The sequence below is a fragment of the Sparus aurata genome, chromosome 17, assembly GCF_900880675.1.
Source record: "Sparus aurata chromosome 17, fSpaAur1.1, whole genome shotgun sequence".
NCBI classification, from domain to species: Eukaryota; Metazoa; Chordata; class Actinopteri; order Spariformes; family Sparidae; genus Sparus; species Sparus aurata.
Window position 1 is genome coordinate 6,101,831 of NC_044203.1, and position 22,034 is coordinate 6,123,864.

At 39.5% G+C, this 22,034-nt stretch overlaps 1 protein-coding gene across 3 annotated transcripts in view; it reads right to left on the minus strand.

Annotated features, from left to right (window-relative positions):
- The window catches only part of grik2 (glutamate receptor, ionotropic, kainate 2), a 327,295-nt gene that overhangs the window by 84,596 nt on the left and 220,665 nt on the right, over positions 1-22,034 (minus strand). For all 3 annotated transcript variants that reach the window (XM_030394698.1, XM_030394701.1, XM_030394700.1), the window contains 4 exons: positions 20,466-20,672; positions 15,791-16,014; positions 8,813-8,931; positions 2,342-2,559 (listed from right to left, as the gene is read on the minus strand). In XM_030394698.1, the coding sequence (XP_030250558.1) occupies positions 2,342-2,559; positions 8,813-8,931; positions 15,791-16,014; positions 20,466-20,672 (768 nt within the window). The remainder of the gene's footprint in view (positions 1-2,341; positions 2,560-8,812; positions 8,932-15,790; positions 16,015-20,465; positions 20,673-22,034) is intronic.

Genomic DNA, 22,034 nt, shown 5'->3' on the forward strand with positions numbered 1-22,034 from the left:
TTTTCGCTCATTCAATGTGCGGCTCGATCGTACTCGGGTTGCTATTATTCAGCTTTACGAAATATTTATTTTACGCGACGTAAGGAATGAATGGGGGGAGGCCAAAAAAGTCGCAAATCTGCGACGTTTTTCAAACATCTCCTGCTCTGGCATACGTTCACGTAGAAACACCATTCCAGCTTTAAAATGTAGGCACAAGTCCTGAGTATTTAAGTTGTATTTGAACTTTTTTCCTATGATGTGTAGTTTTTGAACTGTGATCGTTGAATGACGGTGAGTGATTTTGGAAAAATTCAGGGTTTTCAATGATTGTGTATGGCGGAATGTTCGTGCAGCAGAGTGGAGAGGGCCAACTGACAGAGTGAGAGAGACTAAAACATTTGCTCAGAAATTTTCTCTTTCCGTGACGATCCTGGCCACAATTAGGCTCAAACAGTGACATTTTCCAGAGTTGTAGCCACACTTGTCTTCTTTCTCCCAATGTGTCTACTTTATCGGTAGGATTTACGGTTTTTGAATTATCGACCGCTAACCGACAAGAGTAGCTCTCAAATGCTCCATTTACTCCACTGTAAATCAGGAGGAGAAATTTCAAAACTGCACCCTTTTTTAACTCGCTGCCATTTCCACAATTCTGAAGCTAGGACCACAAAACTTGATGTGTGTGTTCCTTAAGGCCTTTCCCGCTTGATGATGAGGAAACTTTGCTGATGCCATGTTTGCTTTTTCGCCACGGGGCAAAGCGCACAGCCCACTCTCGCGATTTCCCGGCGGGGAATTGTCTAGTGAAAATTGTCATCACTACAGGCTTTCACCTGACTCACACAAGCTGTCGAGGGCTCCGAACTGGAGCCTTTGTCTTCAGGGGTTCTCCCCAAGGTGCCTCAAAATAATTAATGATTGTAATGTGTCTGTTCAGAACATGGTGGTTTATATTGATTATTGTTATTTGTTGCTGGTATATACATTCAAACATTAATGAAGAGGCTGTTACATTTGTTCATCCCAAGTAGTCCATAATAGTTTTTCACTGGCTTCTTGTGACATAACTATCCTATTCATCACTATTCCCAGTGCCCTTGGCGATCGGATTACTTATCAGTGATCAAGTAATTATAAATAAACAATAAGAAAACAGAAACTCTTACAAACTCACACTTTTTCAAGACTAGATAGACTAGATTCAAGACTGCTAGACTTGAGACACCGAGACCACATCTTCTGCAGAATGAGCTGTATGACACAAATTATTCTTAAAAACAAGGCTGGAATACCAACTGGGCAAAGTGGACAAAAGTCGCTTGGCCACAGACACTCTAGTCATCCAAGGCCTGCGAGTCGTTATAAGAGAATTGATTTTTGGTACTTAATTGGTCCGTGATTGGTGCAAATTCCATTACTAATTTGTAATTAAATTAACATCATCTCAGGCAGGTTCTGCCTGCCCAGGCTAACGACTGAATATAATATGATCGCTATATATCAAAAACTAAAAGGAATTAAATTAAATACTTGGTACCATTGTATTCAGAGCAACTTGATTTCAATAATATGTGCTAGATAGAGTAAATCTGACATTTATCATGTCAAAATAAATGTGTGTTTTTAGAAGAAAATCAATTTTGTTGACCAACTAAAGCATGCTAAATATGTGAAATCAAAGATATTGCCACATCTTGACAGTTTCCACAGCAAAATTAGTTTCCAACTCTAACAGAAAAAACAAAAAAAAAACAGTTTTCAATACGTACTTCTAAATATAGCCAGGCCTATATCTACAGCAATGTACTAGGGACAGGGATTTTGAGAATGCTAACATTCTGACAGCACAAGGGAGGATAATGCTGAACTGAAATAGTCAACCTTATACACACAATCCACATCTGCTGGGTTAGGCTAGTCAGTAATAGGTTATTCTTGCATCTTGTTGTGTTGCGTGTTTTGTTATTTTGTGGAGTACATATGGTGCTCACAGGAAATACAGTAGCAAAGGAAAGTTGTGTTTAATGAAAACACCAATGCCAAAACCTCCAGGGTATGTACACTTTTGATCAGGGTCATTTGAGTAGTTCCTGTTGTCATTATGATTTAAAAAGAGCACACACAATTGTTTGCTAATAAATGGCTTCACACAACCACTAACCATGACTGAAAGAAAAGTTTGTGTATTATCATTCATATTCCCTGAAAATGACCAAAATATGTAAACTAATGAGCACAACTGTAATCCTTGACATACCCATATTTTGTATCCATCGATCACTGTGTGATACAGAGCAGTAAAAACACTAGACACTAGAACAGACTGATGTCAGTTTAATAAAATGTAGCTACAACCAACCTTGAAGAAGGTCATTGTGGAGCCATCCTCCACCACCCCGTATTCTATCTTTGTCTGCTTCGCCAGGTCATCAGCAGAGTCGATGGGCGACTCCATCCTCTCGACAGTGAGGAAGGCAGCCAGGTTTGCCGTGTAGGAGGAGATGATGATGAGAGTAAAAAACCACCAGATTCCTCCTACAATTCTGGTGGAGAGGGCTTTCGGCATGAGCTCAGATCCTGAACGAGAGGAGCAGAGGTAGGGGTGAGGTCTGGTACAGGTGAGGCCAGAAAGGGGGCAGCACCCAGGCCAAGCTAGGCCTCTGCATCTGCTGCCTGGATCACACACTCAGCCACAGACACACAATGGGCAGAGTGGGCAGCCTCATGGTTGGACTTGATGATTGGTATTCAATCTTACTGTTAATTTAAATCACACTGTCTGCCAGTGTGTCTTCAGTTTACTGTATTGTCTCTAATACTACTAATGTTTCCAACATGATTTCTCTTCAATTTTTAAATATGACATACAAAGTAACATCAGAAAGTGGCACTGGAAAAATAATTTGCACCTATTTGCAACATAAGAGCTTCTTGAAGCTAAAGTTTAGCCATGGGTGTATTAAGAAGAACTGGAAACTTCCTCCGTACATTGTATCATGGCACATGAAGTCGAAAAAAGTCACTTCCTGCTGTAAAGAAATCACTTACATGAATGCACACTGCGCATGCTCTTGAGTAATTCCCAAAGTCACATGGTTCATTTTGCAGGATTGTGACTTAGAAAAAAATGTATCCACCAATTTTCAACAGTTCTTTCATGATGTAAAATCTGCATTGATTTATTTGTCCAGGCAAGCCACTGATGCAGCAATTTCTATAAAATTTTGTTAGGAAATGTGGTTGGTTTGACCCAGCCCCCACATTTTCTGCATGAAGTTGTAAAGCTTAGCACAGCATCAGTTATTTCCATTGTTTTTTTTCTTACACTAGAGTGTACTGTATTTTCAGTTAATCTGTCTGTTTTTTATTCGAGTTTGATGCAGAATGTATGCAGAGAACGACAGAGCATATGTGCGTGGATAGAGTGGGAGTGAGGCAGGGAGGTTTGTTGTCCGGGTGGAAAAAGGTGGGCCTGGGTTATATCAGGACCATTCTACTCAAGCGGTTTAAGCAATTGAAAGCAGTGATTTTGCACATTCACTCAGAGGGAAAGCTGATAAAGAGTAAGAGAGATAGGACGTTAAGAACTCTGTGCTCCACTCCCTTTGTGAGAGACTCAATCTGCACTCTCACTTTTCATCAAACTTTCTTTCTTTCTTTCTCAGAGTCCCCTGAGTGAGCTGTCAAGTAGAGTGAGCAAGCAGAGAAAGACATGACAGCCAACGGCAGCTCAAGCTACTATTGATACTGCACAGAGAGGGAATGACAGGTCAGAGGGTGCACACGCTTCCAGGGTTCCTCTGTCACTACGTCACCCAGGAGTACTTGATGTTTTTGCAAGATTATCTTATTGGTAAAGTTCCTAGTAAGTGATAACAACTAATGACTTTTACACAACATGCTGAATGTGTTCATGGTTCACATGGAGCAATGCAACTAAAACTATACCTCTTTTGTAACACCAGGAGAAAACTTTGAATAGGAGATGAATTCTTATTTTAATCAATTTTTGCCTAGAACCCAAAATATGTTGATATTACAATTTTAAACTGACAGAACGAGTGGACATAAGCGTTATCATTCATTGCATAGTGTTTAGTAACACAAAGTTTTTGCTAAACTGCCAGCATATTATTACAACATGTAGTGAGTGAAAAGAAGGCCTATATCACTCAGCTTCAGTAGTTTGTGTAAATGTTTTATTATTATTGGATCACAGTACTGCATTCCACACAGTCTAGCAAAATATATTACTATATGGTCAATAAACTGTGGGAGCCTCTGGCACACTCCTATATTGTCTGAATTTAATTTGAAGAACTGATTATTTGAAGGAATTATGACTTTGTGTTGATCAGCAATTACACATTTAAGTGAACAAAATGTGTGGTTCCCAAGGACCTGTTGTCTTGACCTAATCTGTTTAGCATACACATGCTACCATTAAATAGGTTGTGAGTTATGAGTTATCCATAATTATGTGGAAAGACATAGAATTAAATCATGCTACTGATGTCTGTCTTTGGTGCCGAAGAGGGCTGAATAAAATTCAGCACTTATGCTTAGAAAGTGGTTAAAATCAGTCCATGTCACAACCCCCGTATATTTATGGTGAGCAGTAATCAAATGCTCATCAAAACCCTTAAACTAAATTTGGCACACTGGATGGTCAGTGTCTGCGATGAGCTAGCGACTCATCCAGGGAGTACCCTGGCCTTCGCCCATAGAGTCACTGGATTTGGCCCCAGTACCCCCGCTCCACTTTGAAAAAAAGGTGGTATAAAAGCGGTAACATCACCCGCGACCCGCATGGTTAAAGCGGAAGAAAACGAAACGAAACGATGGTCAGTGTTCCCAATGGACTTGTCCATGTTTGGACATGTTTTGATAGGTCATTTTCTTCAAACAGTGCAAATTTCATGCAAAGTAGATTGCATAAACGTAGGGCTAGATGTGGGAACCTTTGGTTGATTTTTTTTAGCTAAAAACCACCCTTGTGTGACCACTTAGTGTGGTTGTCGCATGACAAAAGCATATCCTGGGTATTTTCCTGTTCAGAACATTGAACAGGTAAACAGGGTCATTGGTGACAGTATCATGATTGGGTGTGAAAGGGGCATCCTCGAAAGGCTCAGTCAATCACAGGCAAGGACGGGGTGAGGTTCACCTCTTTGTGAAGCACATGATGGTATAAAGGATATTACTACATGGGCTCTGGATCACTTCATTAAAAAAAATCCTAACATTTCTAATTTTGTATCATTCAGCATAATGAGCTTTTGCCCCTCTGTTTCTCCCCATGTGTAATTATTAAGAATCAGTATAGATAGATAGATAGATAGATAGATAGATAGATAGATGAAAAAATGGTTGTGTCTATGTTATCACTTTAAACAGAAGTTACTAAGTCACTTCTCCTAAAAAAGAAAAAGAAAATCTGTTCTGTTCAGAGCCATCACACCATCAGGCATGGTAAACCATGGCATTTAAGTCATCTAGCTCAGCCTCCAGCCACCCACTTTGCCCATTCATCAAACCACAACCAAGAACAAAAGTTAAAGTAGCAGGCATGAACACAAACACATATTCATCAGTACTGTTAGCAGTGGATTCTGCTTGTTCTATGTTGTACCAATGACTGGCTATTAGATGCAGGTTTTAAAAGTGGAACATGTTACCAGCTGTTCCACCTCAGAAACCAGAACAGAAATAGGGGTGACCCACCCAGAGGAGTGAGTCCACCCAAACAGAGCCTGGTTGGGGCTGACTGTCATGTACCCAAGGTAACGTCATGACCAAACAGCACATCCCACAGTTTTCTGGGGGACGGGGCAAGCCACCTGGCAGGGGAGCCTCTCTACAGTGCAGACCAGCACGGTGCCATGCAGACACTGTGTGCTCGTACAGTCTAATCCCACAGCTTTCTGGCCCTCAGCCACATCTTCTCAACTGGTCAACCCTGCACATCTCATCTGCTGGCTTTTCAAAGAAACAATACTTTTCTGGACAGCAGCTAGGAGCTAAATCAACATTTAATAAATCTAAAACAGTTTATTATAAGTTACACACGTTTTATAGTCAGCCTAGGCGTTTTGTTTTGTTTTGTCTTTTATTTCTGGGGGGGGGGGGGTAACTCAAACCAGTCATTGTATTTTGATCACAATTTCTCAGACTCAATTTTAATCAAATAATTGTCTTTGGAGTCAACTACATATAAATCTTTGAAAAAACTGTGTAGCTAATACTGGGATATTAGTAAGCATGCAGTATAAGTAAGCATGCAACCAGCCAACTAAGGAAACGTTATCAGGAACTAACTCTTTGGAAAGATTAAGATGCCTTTGGACTTAAAGGGTCACTGCATTAAAAACACATTTCTCTCTCATCTCGTGGTATCTAGCCATGCACACTCTCTCAGTGTGATTTCAGCCTCCACTCAAGACACTGTTTTGTTGTTTTTTAAGTTTTTTTAAGTAACCTAAGGAAACAAATAACAACAAAAGAAGTTGAATCTTATAAACAACTGGGTATTTAATTGTTAACTCTAAACCTTAAGAACATTAATATGAAATATTTATCTTAAAAACATCAAGCAAGTGATTTAAAGTGTTGTTCATGTGTTTTTGTTTCTAAAACAAATATTGAAAATTCAAGAGCTAAAGAAATAATGAAACTACACTTTCAACCCCATTTCATGGTCCTTCTCAGTCGATGGAGTTACTCACTTGTCATCACATGACCTTAGTATGGAACTTCGGTTAAATATTGTTATCACAATGGATATTGGATTTTATTTATTTATTTATTTATTTTTTTTTTTTTTAAAGAAAAATGAAAAAAAGTGAAAAGGCTGCTAAGCCAGTCACTGTAGTGCAGGACTGCAACTTAACATTTGCTTGAAAGTGTGAAACCACTGGATATTTTAAGGCCTTGGAATAATTTCCAGCTGTGCTTGTAATAAAAATATTATTGTAAAACTAATATTTTTTATGGGAAGATGTGAAAATCTCAGGCCATGTTTGGTGGTGACCAAACCAAACGTTTTTACCTCACAACACCTCCAGCTATGGCTTTGGCAAGAAAAGCAAAACATCTTTTCTCACCTAAGCAAATGGTTTTGTGTCTAAACGTAAACCATGAGCACAGTGGTGTCACAAGGTAAAACTGAAAACTGAAAACTGAACCGATAGAAATGTTAAGTTGCCACATATTGACTTGTAGCGATTTAACATACCCGCAGTTTGCAAAAACATACATTGCAAACATTTATTGTGGTGATTGGATTGATATACAGTTTGAGGCTGATTAATAAATCTAAAAATGTCTTGAAAAATGACAGAACCGTGATTTTTTTTGGGTCTCTGAATTAAAAAATATCAGGAACTGAATTTGGACCTGACTTTGGTCTTTAAATCAGAATTAGACAGACTTTGCGCACCATAAATGCATTTCAGATTTAGATCTCTGTCAAGGTCGTTTCCTAGAAACTTGGACTCGGATAGACTCCTTCAACTTTGTGTGAATATCTGGATAAGGGACAATCCAAGATCTTTTTTTCTTCTCATTTTGTTACATTTGAGAAACATTGCAGTTGTTGTTTTTTTATGGGACATTTTCAATCATTTCTCAGGGAGTAATGGATGGGTCACATGTTTTGCTTAATGTTTTGCCTAATATTGGATTTGGCTTGGTTGGTTTAAATGGGACTGTTGGGCCTTGGCAAGGGTATGTACCATGAGTCACTTTTCAGTTTAAGTTTATGAATCCTTGAAAGTATGTCACTTTAAATTACCTATCTTTCAAACTAACATAACATAACATATACTGTATCATTAATTCAGTGGTATCTAAATTCCATTAAACATTAATATCTATTAATGGTTGAATTTCACTACATTGTTTTTAATTAATTGTAATGTTTCATGATTCAAATGATCTGTTTTTTTTTCTTTCTTTTTTTTTTTTTTACATTTCCTATATTCTCATACTGTGAGCACCACAAAAGGAAATTAATTTCCCCTCCATTGTTCTGGGTGGAGGCAGAAATCTCAGAAACAGATATTCAACATATAAAACTAAGACTATGTGCATGGACAGAGACCACTCGAGGTAAGTGAAGTTTTCTTTAATTTCTTGTAATTCCTGTGAACTGACCATTTAAAGCAGCTTCAACCACAGCAGCTAGTGCTTTTTGTGCTCCATTGCATTGTTCAGATGCAAGGACATACAGACATTATTATCATGCTTTCCAGGGCCTGAGATCATCACTACCTAATGTAAATATGTTGCATTGGAAGAAAAGCTCATTTAAATATGCAACATATGTCCCATTGTGACATGCATTGTACAATATACAGGCCACAAAACTATTAAAGTGCTAACATTCCACTTTCTGTAAAACTTTTCTCAGTCTGAAGATGCCAACGAGTTGAGAAGATATGGCACTGGTTTGGCAGAAGGAAACAAAACCAAACAGGCAGGGCAAGCTGCTCGGTTCACATTCTCATTCAATCTCACACATTTGATCCATCTCAGGTATTCTGGGCGTGTTTACTTACCTGTTCAGATGGCTGTGAATAGGTGGGGGAAGGGAGGGAGGGGTGGAGTTAGGGAGTGTAAAGAAGGGCACATGCAGGAGCACTGTCTTCATCCATCAATCACATCATTCATATCTCACTTAGTCCATCCTGCTGGACTCTACTAGTGAAGCATCTAGCATCATGCACAGAGGCCCCCATGCATGGTCATGGGCCTGGTCAAAGAGCAAGGTTGACCCCCAGCAAAAAAGTGGGACTTGTGCTAGAAAAGGGGGGCAGGCAGAGGCGTCTACCTTGCTGCATGAGAGCTCCAACTCCGAACCAGAAACTATTTAGCAGGGTGAAATTGTTTTCCACTACATCCGAGTCAGGGTTGCAAGGGTGGGGGTTATACCACTCGTAGGGACTAAACCTGTGATAGTTAACAGAGAACACACACACATATATATTTGTGTTTACAGCAGTTGCATAAAGACATCAGAGAAGACAATAAAAGAGACCAAGAGTGGTCGTCCTACCTGGGGAGACAGGGGAGAGAAAACAAAGGTTAATTAGTCATGTTCAAAGATGAATCGCTACATATCATGCCAATCATACACATTGCCTTATCTTCATGTACATACCTCAAATTGCTATGCTGTTGATCTGATTAGTAAAGTAAGAGTTTATTACATGAAGTAGTTTGATGTTGATTTGGATGTCTTTACTGAAAAATCTATTAGTAAAAAAAAAATAAGAATAAAAAAAATAAAAATGATGGCTCATCTTAATCTTATGCATGTGTTTTTAAATTCTGATAACATACAATAATTGGGAAGTGGACTAGAATTAACACCACTCATATTCCAAAAGTGACTCCTCGCGTAGGAGTGCTCATATCAAAGGCAGTTCCCTCAGTTATTTAATCGATGGGGTCTGAAAATAACTCCATTGTCAGCTGAGACAAGAACTAATAATCCTTATAATCTTGGAGGAGCATTAATATTCAGCAGATCAAACGGTTCATTCCCATCATGCCCACGCCAGGCCCGGCACTCCCCCTCACTCAACGCACTCCTCAAGCAGAGATTTCTCATTTATTCATATTAAATAAAAGTGACATTGCATTAGTAAAGGTTGATTGGTCTTCAATTAAGCATCCTGACCTGATTTGGTTTGTGCTGGAGTGTAGAGGGAACCAAGGCCTTATCCTGACTCAAGCTGTTTAACAGACACAAGGGTTTGACTAATCAAATTGCAATGCATAATGTAGACTTGTCTCAGTGTGGGCCTTATACAGTGCTGAAAGTCAAAAATGATAACCTCGAGTAGATATAACATCTGCGTGGAGGATAATGCAGATGAAACTGCTAGTCCGCCGCATGTCAAGATTTTGATCTAGTGTCCTCTGGGTAAAATACAGTAGGACTGGGTTGAATATTGCAAAACACTACTCAATATGAAGATGTATGGCTGTATCGATAAAATGACAGCGTCATAACTGTGCCCTGTCATTGACTAATGGGCTTTGCCATTATAATGTGGTTAGTGGTGGCATTCCTTTTCACCCCTATAACACACAGGAGGATATTGTGTAGTGTAGCTCAAGGACCTCTGAATGTCCCCCTTATTCCGGCTTTAAAAGAATCCTTGGCCTTAAATCAATCTGTCTGCTCACTCAATTTGCTCCAGATTTGCTTGCTTGTCAATTTGCAATGCCAAATTGAGTTCAGCTGAACTGTGACCTTGCCGTGGCATATGTGACTATGTGACCCAGTCACTTGCGCAGAGGTCTCTGAGTGTGTTTCCTCCAATCATGTTGTGAAAAGCCAATTACCGCTTGCTATGAACATGGATGAGTGAAGTTGTCAGCACCATGCTAGATAATGGGAGTGGCTGACTTGACTGCTGCTGCTGCTGCTGGTTGGGGATCAGGGAATGCTAAACCAATGCCGTTTACAGGAGACAACACGGCTTAGCTGCTTGGCCCGTTTGCTGTCATTTTGATCCAATTACACTGCCCTTACATTATCTCAGGTCATCTGTGCTGCAGAGGGAGAAACTTTGAGCAAGGTCAGTGCAGAGATAAGCACAGGCGAAAAACGAAGGAATTCACCAGTAGCGCAGAAACAATGTGAGGCTTTTATCTTTCCGCTAGGGCAGGGTCATCCTGCAGAAAACTCAAGTGATGATACACATGATAACGCCAATGTCAGGGGAGTACAAGTCAATAGCGTCAGAATGGTCCAGTTTCTCCACTGCCAATGGATGGTAGGCTTAATATGTCTGCACATTTTGATCATTGTTGTAATACTGTACATTATGCATTGTACATTGACAACACCTCCTCATTATGTGAATAGAAAACTTAATTCTACATTTCCCCCAAACGATTTTGCTGTTTAACTTAGTTGTGTAGAAACCTAATTTCTAGAAGACTAGGAGGGGGCAAAGCTGAAAAGTTGTCTATTTCTGCTTTAAATATCAGATATCATACTGCCATCATCACCATCACTAATATAATGCAGCTTCCTACCTGCTTTCTACAGCTTTCTACTGGCAGAACTGGCATGAACTTATTTTTAGAGTGTATATATATATGTATACCAAGTTGTTTTCCTTTTAATCAAATCTCAGTACCCCAATTGTATATTCAGAATCTGTTATTTTGAGAAAAAAATTATAAGCACATAACAACTGATGGCTGCATGAGATTCAAATGGGAATTTCAACAATAAGATTAGGGCTGCGTCTTTAATATGAGCACATACTTAACCAAAGGCTTTTCATTCATAGACTGAGGATGGACAGATTGCCCTTTGATGTGAGGAGAGACTTTGCACGCAGAGAAATACTCTAATTTTCGGCAGGACTGGTTGGAGCTAGATGTCAATAGCATGAGTTGTTTAGAGAAAAAGGGACATATTCTTCTCAAACATCCTGATCAAATACTGACACTAATCTTTACCTATGCTTTTCTCTTATCCTAAGGGACTTTGCTTGTTGTGTAGGATGTAGGGAATTCATCAAAGTATAACAAGGTGATAATGCACAGGCTTTAGCAGAGGTGTGATGTACAACAGAGGTCTTGATTTTTTCAGCTGTTTCATCACCCGCATCAGAAGCAGCAGCATTGCTCATTAGAGAGAACATAAAAGCAATAACAACCAGTAACATTACCATATGTAACTAAAGGTATCAGGCCAGGCGGCAGTGCAACAGAGAAAGCGTGTGGTTTTTCTGAGTACCCACGTAGTAATCGGCCTACATATGGCAGAAAGAAGCTGCTCTGACTCTAGCACTGTATACATCAGTCTGAGTCTCTATCAGTCTCTCTCATACATCAGTCAATCACACAGTACAGCACAAACACAAGCATACAGAGATAAAATGTGTTATGTGTACATACACATATATAAACAGTATATAAATGCACAGTGGAACTAAACCTTGCAATATTATGTCTTTCCTGTCAAATTTATGTGCTATAAAGTATGGTCTCACAAAGGTTTGTGAAAAGACGGACATTTCTTAAGATACAAATGATGTATGTGAACAGAAGTGAAAGAAATACATTTTCTGTACCATGAAAGGATTCAGTCGAGGACATAGAACAAAGAAGACTTTTATACATCAGAAAGAAACCTGTATTTATATAATCAAATAGTCCAATAATTCATATCATCTAGTGTTTTTACAAGTACCTAGAAATTACTTTATGTTTCACTGAGAGGAAACCTCGTATCGTTGTATGAATTATTTCCTGTCTGTCATGCTTGTCTCTAGTCAATCTCATTGGATGTTGAATAGAACAAAAAGACAAAAAAGTTTGTTTCTATGGAAAACAATAAAAACCTCTGCAGTGATTCAACCAGGTTAATGCCAGAGGTCGCCTCCTTGTGCACAAAATAGTTCAACAACACTATTTTGCAGGGGCACCATCGCTGCATCTGGGATTTAGTGCCACAGAGACTGTTGTGAGTGGTCTAAAAACAAAAAAAAAGCCAACGCAGGTTTTTTAACCAATCATAACTGGTATAGCCAGACTCCAGTGCCCATGAGGTATGTCTGTCCGTGTGAGACCCATCTGTCTCTAACCCTGACCTAGATGTCCTTTTGCCTAAACCTAAGTTTTCAAATCTAGCTGATCGTCCGGTGCCTTTCCTAAAGACTTGATTTGCTCACTTAGCCCTTGAGGTATCTATTATTTCCTCTGTAAAAAGTAGTTTCAGGGATAACTCTAAGGATGCTGCAATTGATTGGACACTAATAGTTATTGGCCGATATACGTTTTAAAACGTTTGATCGATGGGCTCTATAAAGCCCGATCAGAAGAGCAAATCAGATGAACACAGTGAGTTTCTCTATGCGCTCCTTAAATGCCATAGCCACAAACACTGCTGCTCAGTAGTGCTAACAGCTAACTAGCTTTCCTCCTGCTGTATTCAAAATTGATGTAAGATAATAATTTTTTTCCTTAACATCTTCATCAGGGTTTTTACTATTCTACTAATAACTAATAACTATAGATGTCAGTTAAATACAGAAATGTCCTTCTGATCGATGAATGGTATCGGCAGATATTACTTCCATCAGCTGGCTGAATCCTGATCTAGGCACCCTCTCTCTGTCTGGTAGGGTGTGCCTATTGAATTGCTGTGGCGAGCACCAAAAACAAAATTTACCTCCACTGTACTGGAGAGAAGAAACAAAAAAATACTAAAAAAACAAAAATAAAAAAAACTGTCTGCAAAGCTACAAACCAAAAATAAAGGAGAAAGTCAGAAGATATCTGACACATATTCTACTATGATAGTTGATACAAATGTTCTTGTCACAATATACCGTCATGGTGGAGGGATGTATTCTCCACTTTTTCTGTTCACAATACTTAATCTGCCTTTGACACTTCTCATTTCATAAAATTTTGTGAGACTGTTGCGCTACACTCAAAAAACATGCAACTGTAGCCCAGCATGCATTTGTGTATACAGGAGAAAAGAAGGAATAAAGTGGGAGGGGAATTTAAACACTTACCCAAACGCATACTTATTGTGATCTTAAATACAGATAGGTGCATATTCTGAGCCAACTTAGATGACAGTTGCTGCTTTTTAATTCTCTCGTGTGATCATATTGCCAGTAACATCAGAAAACACATGTGCGTTAACAATAAAACTGTCGGGTCACGGCTGCAAGAGAGCCCACATGCACCAAAAGTTTTAGAGTTAACATGTACTTTTCTTTCTCTTTTTTTCTTCGCCATGCTTCAAACAGCAGCCACAAGCGTGAGCCACTAGATAAAGTGAGCAAGCCCTCAAAAAAATATTGGTATAGTTTCATCAACTGAAAGAATTTGTCTGAGCAGAGACAGTCAAAGGAAAAGGAACTGGTAGAAATAGTGTGTTGTATCATTTCACCAGCCAAAGCTTTCTTGATGTCGACTGCATCACTAAACTTAACTGTAGAGTAGATGGACACAAAACAGAGCTTCTTATATCTGTTGGATCTCTGCTGCAGATGAAGCACCTACCTATAGGTGCGGGGTTTTCTTACAGTATGGTAAGGGTTAGGCAGTGGGGTATATGGTCATAAAATCTATATCTGTAAGAGGTGGCTTGGTGTGGTGTGCGTGTTTGTATATAGCAGTACAGATTGTAATGAATGATCATAGTGAAAAAGGATTTTTTTAATAGAACAGACAGAAGTGTGTCTCCTATATCCTTGCTCTCTCGACTACATGGTGCTACTTGTTACTCTGACACTATTCTCGAGGTTACAATATAGATTATGTATTTTGGTAATCTTGCTAACAAGTGAAATGGCGTGCCCTGTCTTCCCCCCTCAAATCGCTTACTGGTGTTAGGTCACATTAGGTCTGAATGTTACCACCAGAACGAAGGAGCAGAAGCTCTTACAAAAACCTTTTGTTTGCACTTTTATCATGGCCTCATACTTTAAATCAGTGCAATTTTCTAGTCATACTTCCCTAACACTCTGCAAAGCAACTGCAGCCACCAGCTCAACATCGCCCCTACACTATTCGATTTCATGTCGTGCCATTGCCAACACCATTACTGCAACTCCAATTGAGTTCTGACACTTTGTGCGTCTTTGTGATTACAACAAACATGTTTGGGGGGATGTATTTAAAGTCTGCATCAGTTACTTTGAACTAGTGCAACACCATTTGAACCATTTGGCACAGATTAAGTAGAGTGAGAGACCTGAAATTGCAGGTCATAGCCCCTCTTATACGATTTAACTACAGTAAATAAGTCTAGAGTTAAAGTTATATAAGAAAAAACAATGTTGGCAATATGATAGCCAACAGTTATTTATGCTTTGAAAGCCTAGCATAGCAAAGTAGTCTGAACAGATATATTTTAGCTATATCTTTAGGGATGCTCAGTGGCTAAAAACACCAGAGAGGGTCAAAACAAAGAGTGCAGATACATTTGTCATCCAAAGCAAAGGTAACATAGAGCAGAATCAGATTAGATTCCACTTTTCACCCAAAATGTCTAATCTAGTGATGTAAAAACTTGAAACTCAGCCACTGCTTTTGTTTTTGTTTTTTTTGCTAGTAATCAGATATTGAACCAAAACTATTCTACTACTATCTCTGAGTCATAGATATGTTTGAAGCAAGGTGAAGGAAACAAGAGAAAAGAGAAAGCAGCATGAACTCGGAGACACTGGGAACAGTGAGGGAAAAGGTGGGAGAGGGGCAGCAGTGTTCACATCGAGCTCAACACATCTCACACACACTTGCGCGCACATATCCATATGAGTGCACAACCTTTTTGCTACTCTCTCAGACACATACACACAACCCCTAAAACGGCCTACACCTTCTCTGTCTAAGGTCTGTGTTCCTGAGTATGTATGCATCTCCTGTGGTTTTAGTTACTGATACCAGTGTGAGTAGAAGCAGGCCTGGAGTAGCCTAGCAGCCTTACCAAGTGCCAATCTGAAACAGTATATAATACAAGCAAAACAGTATTTCTTCACGAATGTCTTATTGTGGCAAAGGCAAATATGTATGTGATCCTTCATGGTTAAAATGCTTTAAACACATGACACAACAACAAGTCTGAGTTTTGATACAAGACCATTGATTAGGTTAGGTTGGTAAGCTTTCACTACGTGCGAGCCAGTGTGCTCAGGACGCAGATCCTGTAAATACACAGATTAGCCGGTTGTTAATCAGATGGGCGAGGCTGAGCGATGGCAGCTAAGCATGTGTCTGACAGTATGTGAAGCTGTGATCACTGGAAGTGACATGTTACCTGGCTATGACAAACAGCACACAACTGACACCCAAGTAAGCCAGCAGAATATACATCCAGATATCAGGCGACAGGGGGTTGAGGAAGGAGAAGACCCCAGGGTTGGTCCCGTTTGGCTTGCGGTACAGTATACTTATACCCAGCGTCATGAAGGGCTTGGAGAAGTCGATGACCTTCTCGCGCACATATGTGATGGCGAGAGGAGCCACTGCCAGATCAGCTCTCTGTCAACAGCAAACATAAAAGAGAAGAGCGATAGGCCATAAGTCACAGGCACAGGAAGCATCAGGAGGCAATCAAATTAAGAAAACAGGGTCTTTACACACTCCAGAGTCTGTCCAAGGCACTTAGCAAGAAATTTAAAGCCCTCTTTCTCTTTCCACCCATCAAATATACTCCCGCTACTAAACACACCTTTCTCTCTCCGGAAGCTAAATCAAAGCATTCATTTATTTCCTTTACCTACTTACTATTTTTGTTAGGCATCCCATTGTTGTACTACACTTAATATGATGTACTGGGGTAAACAGAGACATATAGGGCAGGTTGCTAGTGCTTTAGAGGACTAACACAGAAGAACAAAGTCCTCTTTATACCAGTAATTCACTACTCTACCTGATCTACGGGTGTTAGCTGTAGTTAGTGCTTTTAGTTGTTTCTATGGTCTAGCTAATGTGATTAGACTCATACAACCAAACTTTACTTCAGCATATTGGAGCCACACTGTTCTTCATCATTTGTAAAAGCCAAGTACAATTAAAGACAAATCATGATACATAGGCGTAATGTTATGCAAAATTTAATTACTACTGTAACTACTGCATGTCCGGTGTGTGCAGTGGGCATCAAATCATGCAACACGACACAACATGGCCAGTGTGTTTTTTGCTTTAGTGCTCAATTGAACTATTGTGCAGCAATTTGTAAGTGTGAAAATGCCAACTAACTTCAACAAAAATACTAAAAAAATTATATCTAAGTAAGAGCTTTCATCCATCCAGAAGGAAGGAGGCAGGATATCGCTTTTAATATCACTTACAGCAATTAGTAATAAACAGCATTTCAAAACATATTTGAAGGAAGACCAACTTAACAGCAAAAATACATTTTGGAAGCGCACATTTCTGAAAACCCCAGGTATAGTGCAACTTTACGTCTTTATTTGTCCGCAACAAATGCAAGCAAAGAGCATTTGTCTATCTGTCCAAGGTTAGTGAAATGTTTTGTTTGACTGACTGCTTTAGTTTAACATTACAATGTCGCAGCACTTTTGTTGGCTAAATACCAACGTGTCTGGGATATTACCTTTTTTGGCTTAAACACATCGCTGGGACCACAACAAAAATTGCACATGAGTATTTAATATCCCAAATTTAAAATCATAAACTCTACCACTGAATACCCCAGTACTGAATTAGCCACATTTCCGCACCTTGATCAGACGTGGTCCAGCCATACACAAGATTTTGATCTAGTCTTGTTTTATTTATTTAGCTTAAATTCTCAATTTTATGTTCTGACAGTGTTGTGGTGTTCTAGTTGGGTTGGACACATTAACTGCTAAAACTTGATTCTGGTGACTAAGCTGAATAAGAAGTTAATATCGATCAGAACGTCCATGTTTGTTAGGTTGGTTGGAAATAACTTGTTCATCTGTGTCAGTGGAATGTTTGGAAATACTTCAGTATGGCGTATCTGCAACTCTGGGGATGCTTATGTCCTGAGTTCTTCACTGTATTTTACAAACCAGGACCTTTTGGATGTATGCCATTAAAAGGCAGAAGCTGCATCATTTTGCACTGTTTGATTGTGAAGTAAATGGTTATGTTATGTCAAAACCAATGTAAGAAGTGGTGATATTATGGTTATGGATTTTTTTCACACTTACACAAACATGAGACACACTAGTATATGCCAATGCAGGGCTCTGCTGGGGGTCTGCCATGCTGCAGCTCAAAATGAAATCAAATGCTTTGCACCAATTTGTTTTTTGTTCAGTTCTGTTTTAAACATCTGATTTTTGCGCTCTCTAAAAGGCCTCCTCTCCTCAAATGATAATAACAACTTGGACACCTGTGTTTCTCCAGCAAATCATCTTTATTGCTCAACTCTTTTGGTTGTCCCTTTTCTACAATGTTCTCACAGTTCCTTACAGACACAGATGCAGTAGTAAAAGGATGGTTGCTTTTATGTAGTTATCCTTGTTGTGACATGAGAAATCATACCTACTAGGCAGTACTTTAAACTACCACTTAATGTAACTGGAAGTTAACTGTAGAATAGGTATCACCTCTGGAGCATCACCAACATGTAGTGTAAATGACAGTTCTCCAAAATGTGTTAAGACTGCATCAACTTTGGATAAAAGCAACCCAACATTACGCTGCGCTGGCCAATCACAGACGAGATCAGACTAGCAGCATTAATAATCAGAAAACACAATGGAGAGTAATGTAATGTTTCATGTGTATGCATTCAATCTCAACTTAGCATGTAGCATGGCTTCATGCTACAGGGGCAGACAATGGACATTTCTTTCTGTATTACGTCACACAGCCAGTAAGTCACACAAACAGACCACAGACTGACACTCCTACACCACAGCACACCCCTGATGCTAATCACCAACACTCCAGATTATGTCTGAATAAGGCCTCAGGATTAAAGTTCTATTAAGGTCCTGCAGTGGAAACAGGTTTGCTTACAGAATGTGTTTCTACTCTAGACACATGCAGCTGTTTATGCCACACACTCAAAATATAATTTACATTCATATGGCATTTCTATAGAGTTATTTTTAATATCCCATAATCCTTTGTTTGGTAAGCACAAAAGTCATGCTTATATGTGAGACATGTCTTTTTGGAAAGTCATGTTACCATATCTGGGGTGAAAACCGTGTTCTGCTGTTGACAGTTAATAAATCTCAGGCTACATTGTGACTATAAATGCTAAACATTCACGGCAAGGTCAAGTGGTTCATTTCCAAAGATATATCCTTTTTGTCTTATGAAGGTTGCCATCTATCACTCGGGGATGAATTGACTGAGCACATTGCTCATAGCTGTGATACATGAAAAATCTAGCCGATATTAGGCATCTGTGATTTTGTCTAAAAATACCCTAATGCAACCCTACACAGTGCAAATACATCAGGATGTGTTTACTCCACTTTGAGCATTAGACAGACCAAAGACAATTTAGCTAAATTACTTTGACAGGATGTTTTCAACTTGTTCAGCTATATTCAGCATTTCTTCCTCAGCTGAACTTCGCCTCTTTGAGTCCACACTCCCCAGTCTTCAGAGGGCCTGTCGGCTGCAATCACCATCTGTCTAAGTCAAGCCAGCACCCTGGGCAAAAAGTGGGGCAAACCCACGCTGAACATCCTCTCGCAGTGGATCGGGCCCTTCACCCATTAAAGACTAGACTATCTGTCATGACGTCCAATCACAGTACTGATCAAGAGCAGGACCAAAAGACAAGTGTGGGGGAGTTGAGAGAGACTTGACCCCTCGTGGGTGCTTCATCTAATGGGGTCAGATATTGACTATTGGCTGTGAAGCGCCTGGTCCTTTTCTGCCCATGCAGTTTGTCCTAACTGGAGCTTTGTCTGCTGTAATGATCTACACCGTGAGCAGCTTGTGTGTGCTTGTGTGTGTGTTTTAATAAGCTCTGTAGGGGAAACAAGTCATATCAGAATCTATTCTATCCTCGCATCACTGTACTATCAAATAGTACTCGCTGAGGCCTCCATCTTGTTTCTTCTTTAGTTTTGTTCCCTTCCAGGGTGTCACAGTGTATTGTACTCCTTCTCATTATGTATTATTCTGGTCATTTCCAGCCAAGCATTTGAACAGTAGTAGTTGCCGGTGTGACAGTTTATACTAATGTTCAAATAAGTTATGAAACTGGAGCCAACATTAAAAAAAAAAAAAAAAAAATCCTTATATCTGCAGACCAGCAACACCCCCTCATGGCAACAGCACTCCCTGATGGCACTGGTCTCTCCAACAGGACAATGTGCCCTGACACACTGCAAAAACTGCTCAGGGATGGACATTAGGACGTGACAAAGAGCTGACAGTGTCTGCATCACTGTCAAATTCCCAACATCTCAATCTAAACCATATTTTTTAAAACCTCAAAAAAGCACATTTCTCATTATTAAGCAAGAATGTGTTCATCTGCAAAACACTGGCCACACCCTAATTTGAGTAATTGAAGTTAACTAGATAGACACATGGGCATTGTATCCTATTCTGATATGATGATTATTTGTGCAATATATTCACCACATTGTATATGGCACCAATCTTTATACTGCATGCCCTAAATAATTGTAACCTATTGTGAAGAAAGACAAATATCCCAATGTATTTTGTTTCTAAATAAAAAATTCAAAAATAAAGAGATACATTTGACAATGTTTTATGGTATGATGAAGCCAAATATAACACAAACAGTATTTGATGGTAGTGTTTAATAGGTATTCCACCAGTGTTTAAATAGAAACCCTTAATCGATTTGGAAAGAATTAGTCTTGAAAGCTGGAACATTGTTTTTGGTAAAATGGTTAAACATTTTAAATTTTGCGCTTAGGTTTTGAAGAAACTGAGGGATGGTTTCAGGAAGCATGTTTACACAACTGTAATAATGATGTTTAGAGACTCACGTGGTCCATTAGCTCCTTGACCATGCCGTTCCACTGGCCTGTGTTCTCGTCCTGGGCACCGTATTTCCCATCTTCCACCAGGCGAACCTCATAAGTGAAGCCCAGGATGTTAGCCAGCTCTCTCAGCAGGTCTATGCAATAGCCCTCAAAGCGATCGTTCCCGTACAGTGGCTTGTCAGATTTCTTGAACATCACATATGGCTCTTCCTGTCAGGTGAAAAAGTGGAGGGGTAGTGAGTCTCTGCAACACTTGGCATCTTTTAGCTACTGATAAGGCCTATCTGAGAGGGCTTCTGATGTGTGAGATAGGCTTTTGAGCTACGCAATCCCAAACACACACTGGCTCCGCTAGTAAAGCATGTGTAAAGCTGCTGTGTTTGTGTGTGTGCTTGCCAGCAGTCCCAGTCCTGTGATGTGAGGTAGTGTGGGTGCAAAGTGAGGCATGACCATAATAAAAGATAATCCCCCATATCAATGACTCTGTGCTCCTCTCAGGCTCAGCAGGCTGGCTTTGGGCCCAGGCCCAGCATTCAGGACACCACATGCTTTGTCAATAAGATAAGAGATACTGATAGACTACACAAAAAGAGAGAGCAAGAGCCGCCGCATCATCTCTGTTCACGCAAACAGCTGGGGCGATTACTAATGTCTTCTTTACATACAGCTTTTTTTTTCTCCCTCCACCGTGTCCTTCTCCTCCCGTTCCTCCACGCTTCACTCCCTGTTTTCTCCTCCTCCTGCCTCCTCCTCTGCTCCACACACCATCTGTCTTTATTAGCCTTAGAAGCTCATTCTCACTGCACATCCCTCATTTCTACAACTCCCCTGTCTCTCTTAGACAAATAATTCCACAAATATATTGTCAGGCAGGTGTTGTTTATAATATAACTTTGCGATGACTTAAGAAAAAAAAATCATTTAAGATTGCAAACAGCTTTGACACATTCTGCTGGCTGGAGTTTTAATAGTATGCAGGCCGTGAGATGGTTGAATGGGGGGAAGGCAGGCCAAACAAATAGGCTGTTTTTGCAGCATAAAATAAATTTGCTTGTAATAGTGATAGTAGACAGATGTTGAGGATAATGATTTCACTGCACAGTACTGTGAGAAAAGAAATGTTACATTTTAGGGCAAAATAAGGTAGAACTGTGTGACAGTGTTCCTAACACATCCAATCAAAATTGTATTACAAATCCATATCTTTGTAAATCCCTCTGTTATTTTCTCTTTACAAAATATGTAAAACAAATACTAATGTAATTAATTTGCAAATTAATATACTAATTAATGAATTAGTAATTTGTAATTTACTTTTGTAACACTAAAACTTACACATGAAATATACAACAAATTATGCAACATTGTTTCACCGCAAGTTTGTCCTGTAAAACAGTTTGTCAGTTTTCATAAGTCATTTACTAAATCATTCTACATCATGTCAATGATGATGATCATATGAAATATCCAAAACACACATGTGCCTCTCTGTGTGAATATGTTATGCAGAGTCATGTGATATCTAAAAAAATAACCTAAAAAGATAAAAATAACCCACATGTGCGCATACTG